General features: G+C 56.8%; 1 protein-coding gene across 3 annotated transcripts; it reads right to left on the bottom strand.

Annotated features, from left to right (window-relative positions):
* Window positions 1-1,578: 1,578 nt before the first annotated feature.
* On the bottom strand, window positions 1,579-10,429 carry CUNH1orf174 (chromosome unknown C1orf174 homolog). 3 transcript variants are annotated; one of them, XM_045898847.3, is made up of 4 exons: window positions 10,271-10,429; window positions 4,140-4,250; window positions 2,599-3,084; window positions 1,579-2,213 (listed from the first exon to the last, which is right to left on the bottom strand). In XM_045898847.3, the coding sequence occupies exons 1-4, from the start codon at window positions 10,283-10,285 to the stop codon at window positions 2,103-2,105; spliced, it is 723 nt and encodes a 240-aa protein (XP_045754803.1). In that variant the 5' UTR covers window positions 10,286-10,429; the 3' UTR covers window positions 1,579-2,102. The 3 variants fall into 3 exon arrangements, with proteins under 3 accessions (XP_045754803.1, XP_054369151.1, XP_064446132.1); XM_054513176.2 differs by having other exon boundaries at window positions 4,149-4,250; XM_064590062.1 differs by lacking the exon at window positions 4,140-4,250 and having other exon boundaries at window positions 10,271-10,399.
* Window positions 10,430-11,432: the final 1,003 nt, after the last annotated feature.

The raw sequence follows: 11,432 nt of genomic DNA, 5'->3' as shown, positions 1-11,432 counted from the left end.
TTAATAGGCTTCCTGAAACTTCATTTTGTCCCCAGGGCTGAGCCTGCTTCCTTCCATATGGCCGACGTCACGCCGCACGGGCCTCAGGGTGACATTTCTGTTGTGCTGCCTGCAGCACGTGAGCTCCGCCGATCGGTGCCAACTCCGCAGGGGACACCTGCTAACGTCCCCCGTCACCTGGGAGTAACCAGCAGACTTACACAACTGTACCATCTTCCCAACCCCAGATATTCTGCGTGGCGTGAGCAGGGGTTGGTCCCCTAGGAGCACGCAGTTTTCACTTTGCGTTTTGGTGGGAATGTGGCCGCACATCTCCTGCGGGTGTGCTCGCTTCAGGCATATGCTTCTCCCAGAAGCCAGTACGTGGGGCACAGAGACCCCTGGAATCTGAGGCAGCCTGGTCACCGCGAACCCAGGTGCTGTGATTACTAGTTATTTCTACAGTAACCTCTAGTAGTTCGTTGTTTTCCCTGGCTGCCATCAAAATCCCTTTAGGAGCAGTAATTTCAACTGATTAAACAGAGTAGTTTGTTGATCAATAAACCACCAAATTATCCAGAGTAGGCAGAGGTCACAGCTGCTAATGGGAAGATGATCACATCGGAAGTGGAGGGGCTGTGGGGGAAGATCTCTCGCGTGGGCGTTTGAAGGACCTTCGCTACTTGCGTGAACCAAACGATCTTTCCTGTAAGGTACCCTCCGTGCCTCACGGGACATTTTCATAGGGTTAAATCTAGCTGCTGTTATAACTAAGCCAGAAATGTCTGTTAACGGCGGGGGGTCCCTTCCAAGACCCCCAGTGGATGCCTGAAAGCGCGGCTGGTCCCGAACCCTCTAGGTGCTAACTCTTCTCCTGAACACACACCTGTGATCGAGTGTAAGTGTGACTGAGGCACAGGAAGGAACTAAGAGTCACACAGAACAATCACAATGCACTGCCGTGAGGTTAGATGACCATGGCCTCCCGCTCTCCCTGGCCTGCACTCACCCTTCTCCCCGGGAGGATGTGACATGATGATTGCCTACGTGCGGAGATGGAGGTGAGCGACGTGGGCAGGCGACACAGCGCTGGGCTACGACGCGTCACAGGGAGGACATCTGCCTCCGACTCGCGGTTGAGCGTGGGTGACTAAAACTGCGGACAAGGGTTGGGGGCGGGGCACAACCACAGCTCAAGAAGGGGCTGTTCCTCCTCATGAGCGGATGTTCAATCCCGTCTTCCTGACTGCAGGCAGCGTCTCTCTTTGTGTTGGCCATGCGGGAGCCAGGCTCCCTCCTGGTGTTCCCTCACCCCAACCTCCGTAGCTCGCTATACCACGAGGAGCACACAGCCTCGTCACCACACGGGGCGAGGACTGCGCGGGGCACCGCTGCTGTCTCAGGAACCCCACACCCTACACAAGGGGGTGCCGCGTCCCTTCTGGTGCGCAGCCTCAGCTCTCCACTCTGGGGTGGCACTCACGGGTGTCACCTCCCCCCTGGTGACCCAGCCTTACACACAGAACACAGGTAAGGATTCGTTTTCTCCACTTGGTCCGCAACATTTTTGAAAGAAATAGAGTTTTAGGAACATAGAGATTTCTTTAAAAATATTTTCAAAATATATTTTCTTTCTTTCTCATATGTATTTTGCAAAATTTTCAAGGTAAACATTAGCTTCATATACAGAAATAAAGGAGAGTTCTTTAAGAACTGGCATTGACTCAATCACAAGAATGATCAGATTTCGATAATGGAAAATAAACTCGTGTTATCAAAACTAAAGGGCTTAAGTGAGGAGTTTTCTTCCGAAAGGTCTCTCCCACTGAACCCCACGCCCCTCGGGGGACTCAAACCGTCGTCACAGACTCACAGACACACAGACGCAAGAAAATGCACGTGTATGGAGCAGCGGCTGCGCAGACTCAGAGATGGTTCTGGGCGCGAGTGTCAAGCTCCAGGGGCTTGGTGCTGTGCACGAGGACCTTCCCGGGTCTGTCTCAACGTCTGGTTCAGAGTACATTTTCTTGGGAGATAAACTTGATATAAATCTCGTCACTTGCTAAACTGTCAAACTATTAACGGTATTAAATATGCAAGGAGATCACCATGTACTTTATTCTCTACATTTCTGCACCGTCATCATCATCTTCATCATCTTTGGCTCTGAAATGCATTTTCCTGAATTCTCGCCTGCTCATCGAAGGACAAGACGAAGACGCTGGTGGAAGGTCCTTGGAGGAAGAAAACACATTTCAGGCACGGCCAGCGCACCGCACCGGTCAGCCCTCGAGGTGAGGGCTCGCTCCCCCAGCTGACTTGAGGAAAGAGGATGCCCAGCAAGCATGGGGCGGCTGCGTCCTGCCCACAGCTGAGGGGGAGGCCCAGAGTCACACACCAGCCCGCACCCCGAGGGCCGAGCGAGGAAGCAGAGACCTCCCAGCAGAAGCTGGTGCCCTGGCAGGATCCTCTGCTCAGGACAGGGGGGTGCTGCTCCCAGGTAGCCGCTGTGTCTCCTCCTCGCGGGCATGTGAGTCTGTCCTGAGGCAGCGCCACACACATGCCCTGAGTGGGGAGCGCTGCCCAAGCGTGCGGCCTGCGTGGGGGCGTCCGTCTTACCTGCATGAGCTCCACGTTCCCGAAGAACCGGCCCACCGGCATCGGCTGGTTGCTGTCCTCGTCCAGAAAGACGCTGTCATCTGTCTGCAGCGGGGGCCTCGGGGCCTGCTCCCCCTGCAGCGCTGAGCTGCCCCGTGCCACGCGGCTACCATGAGGCCCCTCCCCTGTAAGAGCCCCGGGGGCGGGCAGGCACAGGCCGTCTTCAGTCTCTGCCGGGCCAGCGTCGCCCACAGCTGTGCAGGGCCCGAGGGGGGGCCCCGCGGCCTCCGGCTGAGCGGGAGCACCAGCTCCCTTCCCTGCAGGTGGCACGTGGTCTTCAGCAAACCCCAGAGGCTCATTGTTACGAGGGCTCTCGGGTGGTATTTTGGGCAAAGCAGCACTATCGCTCTTGGGGACGAGTTTCTGTAATTCTGCTTTCACCAGATGACCTTTGTCATACTTGAACTTCTTGGAAGTTCGCCTGTCGGCGGCTTTGTGTGACGAGGTCTGTCAAGAGGAAAGTGTAAGGGGAAACCAGACACGTCTAGGATTAGGGGGCAGACAGCAAATTCAGAACGTCTCAGTCCCAGAGGCCAGTACTCCTTCTCACGCCTTAGACAATACAGGTCTCCTTCCACACTTGTACGGTAGGGTGATTAGGTCACTGCCTCCAAAGGCTGGGAGGGATCTAGACACACAGCGCCGCCGCTCCCACCCCTGCCAGCTCCCCCAGGGGCGTTGTAGTTGCTGAGGGAACTTCAGAAGCGGGTATTGACAGATTATAAAATGCCAACAAAACATCCCGTTTCCACGCATCTCTGCTAGAACATAGGCTGCACGAAGGCAGGATCTGTTTTACGGCACAGAGCAGGGGCTCAGCAATTATTTGTTAAAGGGACTTCACGGTTTCTGGAGCAGCGCACGGAAGTGAACCTGTTAGCTGCTGGTGTCAAACCAAGTCCCAACCAGACCTGTGAGCGCGGCCTGAGGGAGCTCAGCCTTCCAGCAGCCTTGGGCACTAGGGCTGCTTGGCAACTGTACAGCAGACGTGGGCAGACCTTCCTCTCAAAGACTTTAGGGGTGAAGGGGCGGGGCCCCGTGCCAACCGACCTCACGCGGGAGGCGGCATTACAAGATTGACTAGGAGGGCGCCTGGGTGGCTCAGTCGGTTAAGCGGCTGCCTTCGGCTCAGGTCATGATCCCAGGGTCCTGGGATCGAGTCCCGCATCGGGCTCCCTGCTCAGTAGGGAGCCTGCTTCTCCCTCTCCCTCTGCCTGCCTCTCTGCCTACTTGTACTCTCTCTCTCTATCAAATAAATAAATAAAAATCTTAAAAAAAAAAAAAAAAGAGTGACTAGGAAAGGTGCGTGTGGAGACGGAGGAGAGACACGCATGCCCGCCGCGGGGTGAGCACAGCTCTCTCCGAAAGCGATCGCAGCACCGTGGTCTTCTCCCTGGGGTGTAAGCAACACAACTCTTTCCCGATACACCTCAGGGCCAACATTTTGTACAAAAATGGACCCAGCGGGCAAGTCCCGGCGTCTCTGCGGTAACAAGGCTCACCTGACATACCGTCCTGGCAGACGTGGCGGTGCCGGCTTCCCGAGCAGAGGCCAACCTGGCTGAGCAACGGCGGGCTCGGAGGCGCGCTGAGGACCGCACTGTACCTGTGAGCTAGACCAGGACCACAGTGTCAGAAAGTGCGCTTAGGACACGTGAGCGTGGACACAGGGATTTCCGACCTGAAGACGACGCCGGAGAGTCCCTCCTACCCGTCTCCATCATCTTTCCGGAAAAACACCTGTGGCCTTGTGCAAATTCAAACAAAACTGTTTTGGGTAAAAGATGCAGATCTACTCTTTCCTACAGTCTTGGAAGCTTGGGGCGGTTTGTCTCCTTTACCTTACACATTTTTAGGAACCTCCATCTGGGAGTTAGTAGATATCAAGTAAACTTCAAATGTGTTTAGAAGCAGCACATACCCTTTCTCAGAACGTTTTCTAACTTTTACATGGTGTCCAAGTTCTTGATAAAAGGTGACATGAAAAACAAAAGCCACCCCCACACCCCACCCTTCCTCAAATTATACGGGGAAACAGTCCTGATTCTATTGGTGTAAAGCAGTGAACTTCTGGCTAATCTTATCAAAGGTCTGTGTCCATTTTACTCCGAATGCAAGTTAGTCTTCTAATGACAAGGAAGGAATGAACTGGAACAGTAAAAAACTTATAACCCATGGTGCATCTGGCAAAACGAAGTCTGCATTGGTGCAGCCCTTCCTGCTCACTACACTACAGACTTGATTTGAATTTCACCAGTTTTTCCCCTAATTCCTTTTTCCGTTCTGGAGTAGATACCAAATGCACTTAGAAAACGATACATTTAAAGCTCAGCTTGAAACCTGACAATAAAAGTGGGTCACACAGAGTAGTGAGCGAGGATGGGTGGGCATGCAGGTGGGAGGCTGAAGGCTCTCATCACAGCAGGCCCCAGAACTGGGGGCCCCAGGGCTGGGTGAAGGGCAGCATGTCAACAGAAGAGGAAAGCAGTCAAAAGGGAGACGAGCTAGCTTAGAAATCTCTACAGTGGTTTCTCACCCATCCCCGCCTGCAGCCCTAGAGGTTTCCAGAGGCCCTGAGAGGTGGCGGCTCACCCAGGCTGTGAGATACCAGGAGCGTTCCCGGAGAGGATTCAAAATGCAAGGCAAAGGAAAGGCAGTGGCCTGTGGAAGGACAGGGTACCCTCCCAGCTGTGCACACACTGGGGACAAGGAGCTCTGGACAAGGTAAAGGGCCTGCCGGGTGGGTGCACTGGGTCTGGGCCCACGTTGTGTTGAGAGCGGGGCTTGCTGAAGCCTGGCAGCGGTGGGGTCATAGCCACACACAGGGAGCAGAGCCTGAAGAGGTTCCAGAATGCCCCTCCTCCCTGCCCTGCACCAGCACACCTCCTGAAACCCTCTCCCCTCCTGGAGGGAATGGCCACGTTTGTCCCAGGCCACCAACTGTCTTCTCTTCTCTGTTACAAGTCCTCCTCCCAACACTTTCCCGTGTGACTGTGCTTGGCTGGGGGCGGGGGGGAACGGACGGACGGACTGGACAACTGGCCCCGAGGACAGCTGCTGCTATCACCGAGTATCACTGAGTACTCATGCAGCAGGCGCTGTGCTTGGTGCTTAAACAGCTTCCCGAGGAGCAGCCTCCCCCCTTTAAGACGAGGATGGCTCTGGCGAGGAGCCTGTTTGAGGTCAGCCAAGTGATGTGTGGCCTCCAAGTCCTCCTTGCCCTGCGTCATCTCGCACGGCTCTCCCACATACGAGCTCCAAGAGCTGCCTGCATGAAGCTGCTTGGCTGCTCCGAGGGGGCTGAGCAGGGGGGCAGCTGTCCTGGGTCTTCTCCAAGGCAGTGTGCTTCTAGATGCCTTCTGTCTTTATCTCTGAGGCAGGGACTGTAGTCTCGGGGTGCACCTGGCTTCCCGGGTGGGAGTGTTCATCTCCGACTTTCCAGACCCCTGAAGACGCAAACTTGGTGTGTCTAGGCCGACACTCAGGAGCTGAGCTTGTTCTGGGTCCCACCTGTCACCTACTCGGGAGCTGTAGGCCAATCTGGCGGTATGCCGGCTTTAGTTCAATCACGGTGGAACCCACTCCAAGGTGCCTGCTCCCACACATCAAGGATCGAGCAGTTTCTTCTGCCTTGGAGAGCTGGTTGCTTCCACTTAATCCCCAAAGGAAAAACTTCCCATTGTTGAGGTCTTCCACCTTCCCAAACTGTTAAAAACTGGAATGTCAAAGGCAAAAATGTGGTTTCCCAAAAGAGCAGGACAAGACCGACCTCCAACAGGACAGCATGAGGAACCCCGCTGACCACCTACAGAACTGGCAGAAGTATGAAAACCATTTAAGGCTTTTGGAAATGGTCCTATGGGCAAAGAGCAAATGAAGAAACACTCAAGACCACTTACAAAACTCAGCGGTATGTGAACTCTAGACCGCCACGGGCGAGAACACAGGGCGCCCTACCGCTCTGACAGAGGGCTTTCCCCCCACTCGGGGCAGGATGTCAGCCTTTTTTTTTTTTTAATTCTTTGCCATTATTTTTATTTATTATTATTATTTTTAAGATTTTATTTTATTTGAGAGAGAGAGAGAGAACACAAGCAGGGGGAGCTGCAGGCAGAGGCAGAGGGAGAAGCAGGCTCCGCGCTGAGCAGGATGGGAGCCCGATGCGGGACTCGATCCCAGGACCCCCAGATCATGACCTGAGCCGAAGGCAGAGGCTTAACGACTGTGCCACCCAGGCGCCCCTGGATGTCAGCCTTTCTCATTCTGTCCTCATCCTACCTGTTCTGAGGCTAAGTCCTGGGGGAGGAGTGTGGTTGAGAGGAGGGGGCTTCCTTCTGCCCAGACCCCAGTTGTGGGACAGAGGCTTCACCCTGGGCAGAGCACTAAGAAGACTGGGGCCCCATCATCCCCGCCCCTGGCTTGTGGAAGTGGCTCCAGGCCCAGAGAAGCAAGCCGAGGGGCTCTCAGGCTGCTACCACCACCGTGCCTCTCTGAGAGCACTCAGGATGAGAGGTGTCTTGCAGTGAAGCCAGTCACTCACTGTCCCTAGACTGAGCACCGACTCACAGACTTTGCCTGAGGGAGAGGCAGACATTAACACAGGGAGCTCTTAATCTCTTCCCTACGGAACTGACTTCATTTGCAGGAGTGTCAGGAAGGTCTGGCCTTAGGGGGCTCTCAAGAACAGTAGAGGATGTGGAAAAAAGGCAGTCACAACAAGAATCAAGATAAACTTTAGGCCAGATAGTCCACAGGTGGGAAGCAGGGAAACAAAGCTGGAGGAGCCCTCCTGGGGTCGGAACAAGTATGAAACACAACTACAGAAATTAGGCCTCAGCCTTCAAAGAAGCCACCCAGTGACAGATTAGTTTGCGAAGCAATTTATGCCCCAGGCTATTGCTGAAAACAACTGAGCAATCAAAAGGCATTTAATGGGAGTTTAACAGCCAAGGTGTGGTCTGGGAGGAGAGGAAGAGCATCAACCCATGGTGAATGTGGGCGTGCCCAGCGCTCCCGGGGCAGGCCGACCAGACCCTCGCCTGGTGAGAGGGGGGAAATAAGGAGTCCAATAGAATAATCTGCCCAGTCACTAAACAAATAAAAAGCCTACTAACAACGACAAGCCATGGGGGTGGGGGTGGGGGTGGGAGACAGGAACCCAGAATTGCTATATTATCTGAAATGTCCAGTTTCAACAAAAAATCATGGAGCATGCAAGTAAACAGGAAAGCAGACCCCTATACTGGAATAAAAGCCAGCAACAGAAGAGCCCATGAGAGTGACCAGGGTTGAATTTATCAGAAAAAGCCTTAAAAGTGGCCATTATGAACATGTTCAAGAGCTAAAAGAAAGCACAACTGAAGAATTGAACAGAGAGAAAAAATAATGAAAAAGGAAGTCTTTGAGAAAACACTGGACACACTTAAGTGCACCAACATACGTGTAATGGGAGTACCAGGAAGGAAAGGAGCAGAAAAGATATTCAGAGAAATAATGGCTGAAACTTCCCAAATTTATTGAAAAACCACCACCGACACACACAGGAATCTCAAAGAACTGAACTCCCAATAGGAGAAATGCAACGAGCGCCATAAACAGACACAGCACTGTTTAAATGCTGAAAGCCAAAGACAAGGGAAATCTTGAAAACAGAAGAAAGCGACTCCTCACTTACAAGGGAGCTCTATAAATAAACCGCTAACTTAGCAGAAACAATGGATACAGTCAAACATACTTAAAGTTGTCAAAGAAAAAAATCCCCCAAGAATCCTCTATCTAGCAAAGCTATCCTTCAAAAAGGACAGCAAAACAGACACTTCAGGTAAACTGAGGGAATTTGTTGCCGGCAGACCCGCCTTACAAGGAATACTAAAGGAAGTTCCGTGACCCCCATGGGAATTCAAATTCACCGGAAGAGAGCACCAGGAAAGTAATTCTGTCCTTACAGAACCCTGTTGACATGCATATGTACCTCCTTTCTGAACTGATTTAAAAAGCAGCTGTAGACAAAAACACGTCTACAACTCAAAAAGGAATGTGCTTTATTCGGCAACAACAGCACAAAGGACAGGGTGGGAGCAAGGCTGCACTGGGCTGAGGAATGCCCACAGATGGACAGAATCGGAGCAGGGACTGCGGGCTCCTAACACTAAGAGATGGAATAAGTTAACATCCCGAGGCCGCGGGTAAAGGGACTATCTCACTGGAACGAAGCGGCTACAAATCTGCAGCCGATTCCATTAAGTTACAACGCATATGGTAAAACCTAGAGCAACTGCTGGGGAAATGTGTTAAAAAATAGTGAATAAATAATTAAGTTAAAATGCCGCATTAGAAAATACTCATTTTAACCCATTTAAACAAGAAACAGAAAACAGACATGTTTAAAGAAAACAAAAGTAAAATGGCATGTGTGCATCCAAGTCCATTAGTAACTTTAAATGTGAACGGGCCAAACAATTCCATAAAAGACAGAGATGTCAGGCTGGTAAAACACCCCCACCCCCACCCCAAGACCCAACTGTGGGCCTGGGTCCACCGCCAGGTCCCCAGTGCACGAACCAGCGCCCCGGTCAGTCCCCTCCCGCCCCACTTTGCACTTGAGCTGACTGCAGCCAAGCTGAAGAACTGAGGGCTTCTGTGGTGGCAGCGGTATCCAGGGGTCCAGACCAGTTCTGGAGGAGACCCCCTTTCCTGGGAGGTAGTCTGGCAGCCCTCTATCCGGGGGGCGTGACCCAGGATGCCCCGCTTCCCAGTGGCGTGGTCTGGGAGACCCCTATCCAGGGCAGTGATATGGAAGCCCCTTGGGGGGGAGCGTGACCCAGGATGCTCCCCCCCCCCCCCCCGTGGCGTGGTCTGGGAGCCCCTTACCCGGGGGGCGTGACCCAGGATACCCCGCCTCTCCGGTGGCGCGGTCTGGTAGCCCCTCTATCCAGGGCAGTGATCTGGGCGCCCCTTACCCGGGGAGGAGGGGGGTGTGATCCAGGATGCTCTCGCCCCCCGGGACGTGGTCCGGGAGCCCCTTACCCGGGGAGGAGGGGGGGTGGGTGTGACCCGGGATGCTCTCCCCCCGCTCCTCCCCCCCCCCGGGACGTGGTCTGGGAGCCCCTTACCCGGGGGGCGTGACCCAGGATACCCCGCCTCTCCGGTGGCGCGGTCTGGGAGCCCCCCTATCCAGGGCAGTGATCTGGGTGCCCCTTACCCGGGTGAGGGGCGTGGTCTGGGAGCCCCTTACCCGCGGGGCGTGACCCAGGATACCCCGCCTCTCCGGTGGCGCGGTCTGGTAGCCCCTCTATCGAGGGCAGTGATCTGGGAGCCCCCTACCCGGGGAGGAGGGGGGTGTGACCCAGGATGCTCTCCCCCCGCTCCTCCCCCCCCCGGGACGTGGTCTGGGAGCCCCTTACCCGAGGGGCGTGACCCAGGATACCCCGCCTCTCCCGGTGGCGCGGTCTGGGAACCCCCTTCCCCAGGGCCGTAGTCTGGGGGACCCGCACCCCGGGGCGGCCTGTGGGTGCCGACCAGAGGCCGCCCCTCGGCCCTGGGCGTACTGCGGCCACTCCTCAGCTCCCCAGAAAATGGGCGGCCGGAGCGCCAGCCTCTTCGGCGCAGTCCCCAGCCGGCCTCGGCCCCTCACCTTGCGGCTCCTCATGAGTGTGAGCGGCGCGCTGCCGCCCCCAGCACCGCCCCAAGTCGCCGCGTCCCGGCCTAACGCTTCTTTGAGGACCTGCAAACCGGCGGCCCTCCGCCCGCGCCCCGGCGTCTGACGCCACCAGAAGGCTGGCCAATCACAGCCCGGCGTCCCCAGGCACGTGACCCAACAAAGCAGGCGACGCGCGCAGAGGGCGGGGCGGCGGCCATGTTTGTGAGGGGCACCCACCGGGCTGCCTCCGTGCTCAGGGCAACGAGGCGGGGCGGCGGCCATGTTTGTGAGGGGCATCTCCCGGAAGCGCCGGCCACGTGTCTGGGGGGAAGGCGGGAAGCGGTTGTTCACCAGAGGGCGGTCTCTTCCGGCCCGCGAGGAAGGTCGGTTTCTGGGCTCGGGCCCCCGGTGTGTGAGCGTCGCGACTTCTCTGTCGTGCGCTTGGCCTCGGGGCTGGAGGCGGGCGGGCGAGTCCCCGGCCGAGGGGGACCGCAGCCAGCCCCTCTTCGCGCAGCGCGGACGGCCCTTCCTCCCGGGTTCAGCCCTCCCAGCCCCGCCCCTCCGCAGCCCGGCCCCAGGGTGCCCGGCCCGCGGCGCTGCCCGCCGCCTGCTCCGGTGTCTGGCTCTGGGCAGCGCAGGGCCCTGCGCTAGAGCCGTGACCGCTTCTGAGAGTTTCAAAAGCATGAAATGCAGCCTCTAAGCAGCCCAGCCCCAGGTCTGGGGGCCAGGACATGTGCCTCGGAAGAGGCCGCGGAGGCCATCAGCCCCCCGCCGGGACTGGGGACACCGGCCCTGCGCCCCGCCCCTCAGTCCCCCCACCCCCGGGACTGGGGGACACCGGCCCTGCGCCCCGCCCCTCAGTCCCCCCACCCCCGGGACTGGGGGACACCGGCCCTGCCCCCCCGCCCCTCAGTCCCCCCACCCCCGGGACTGGGGGACACCGGCCCCTCAGTCCCCCCCACCCCCGGGACTGGGGGACACCGGCCCTGCGCCCCGCCCCTCAGTCCCCCCCACCCCCGGGACTGGGGGACACCGGCCCTGCGCCCCGCCCCTCAGTCCCCCCACCCCCGGGACTGGGGGACACCGGCCCTGCGCCCCGCCCCTCAGTCCCCCCCCCCCCGGGACTGGGGGACACCGGCCCTGCGCCCCGCCCCTC

This window comes from Mirounga angustirostris, unplaced genomic scaffold, assembly GCF_029215605.1.
Source record: "Mirounga angustirostris isolate CCGP_5_RB_7025 unplaced genomic scaffold, mMirAng1.0.hap1 SCAF_4, whole genome shotgun sequence".
Classification (NCBI taxonomy): Eukaryota; Metazoa; Chordata; class Mammalia; order Carnivora; family Phocidae; genus Mirounga; species Mirounga angustirostris.
The sequence above is the reverse complement of the archived record's forward strand: the minus strand, read 5'-3'. Positions and strand labels throughout refer to the sequence as shown.

What these genes read in the sequence shown, in the direction of transcription:
- CUNH1orf174 (XM_045898847.3), bottom strand. An exon ending in CTGCCAGGACGGTATGTCAG is followed by an intron (nt 3,085 to 4,139) that starts GTGAGCCTTGTT and finishes TCCTCTTGACAG; the next exon opens with ACCTCGTCACACAAAGCCGC. An exon ending in GGAACGTGGAGCTCATGCAG is followed by an intron (nt 2,214 to 2,598) that starts GTAAGACGGACG and finishes TCTTCCTCCAAG; the next exon opens with GACCTTCCACCAGCGTCTTC.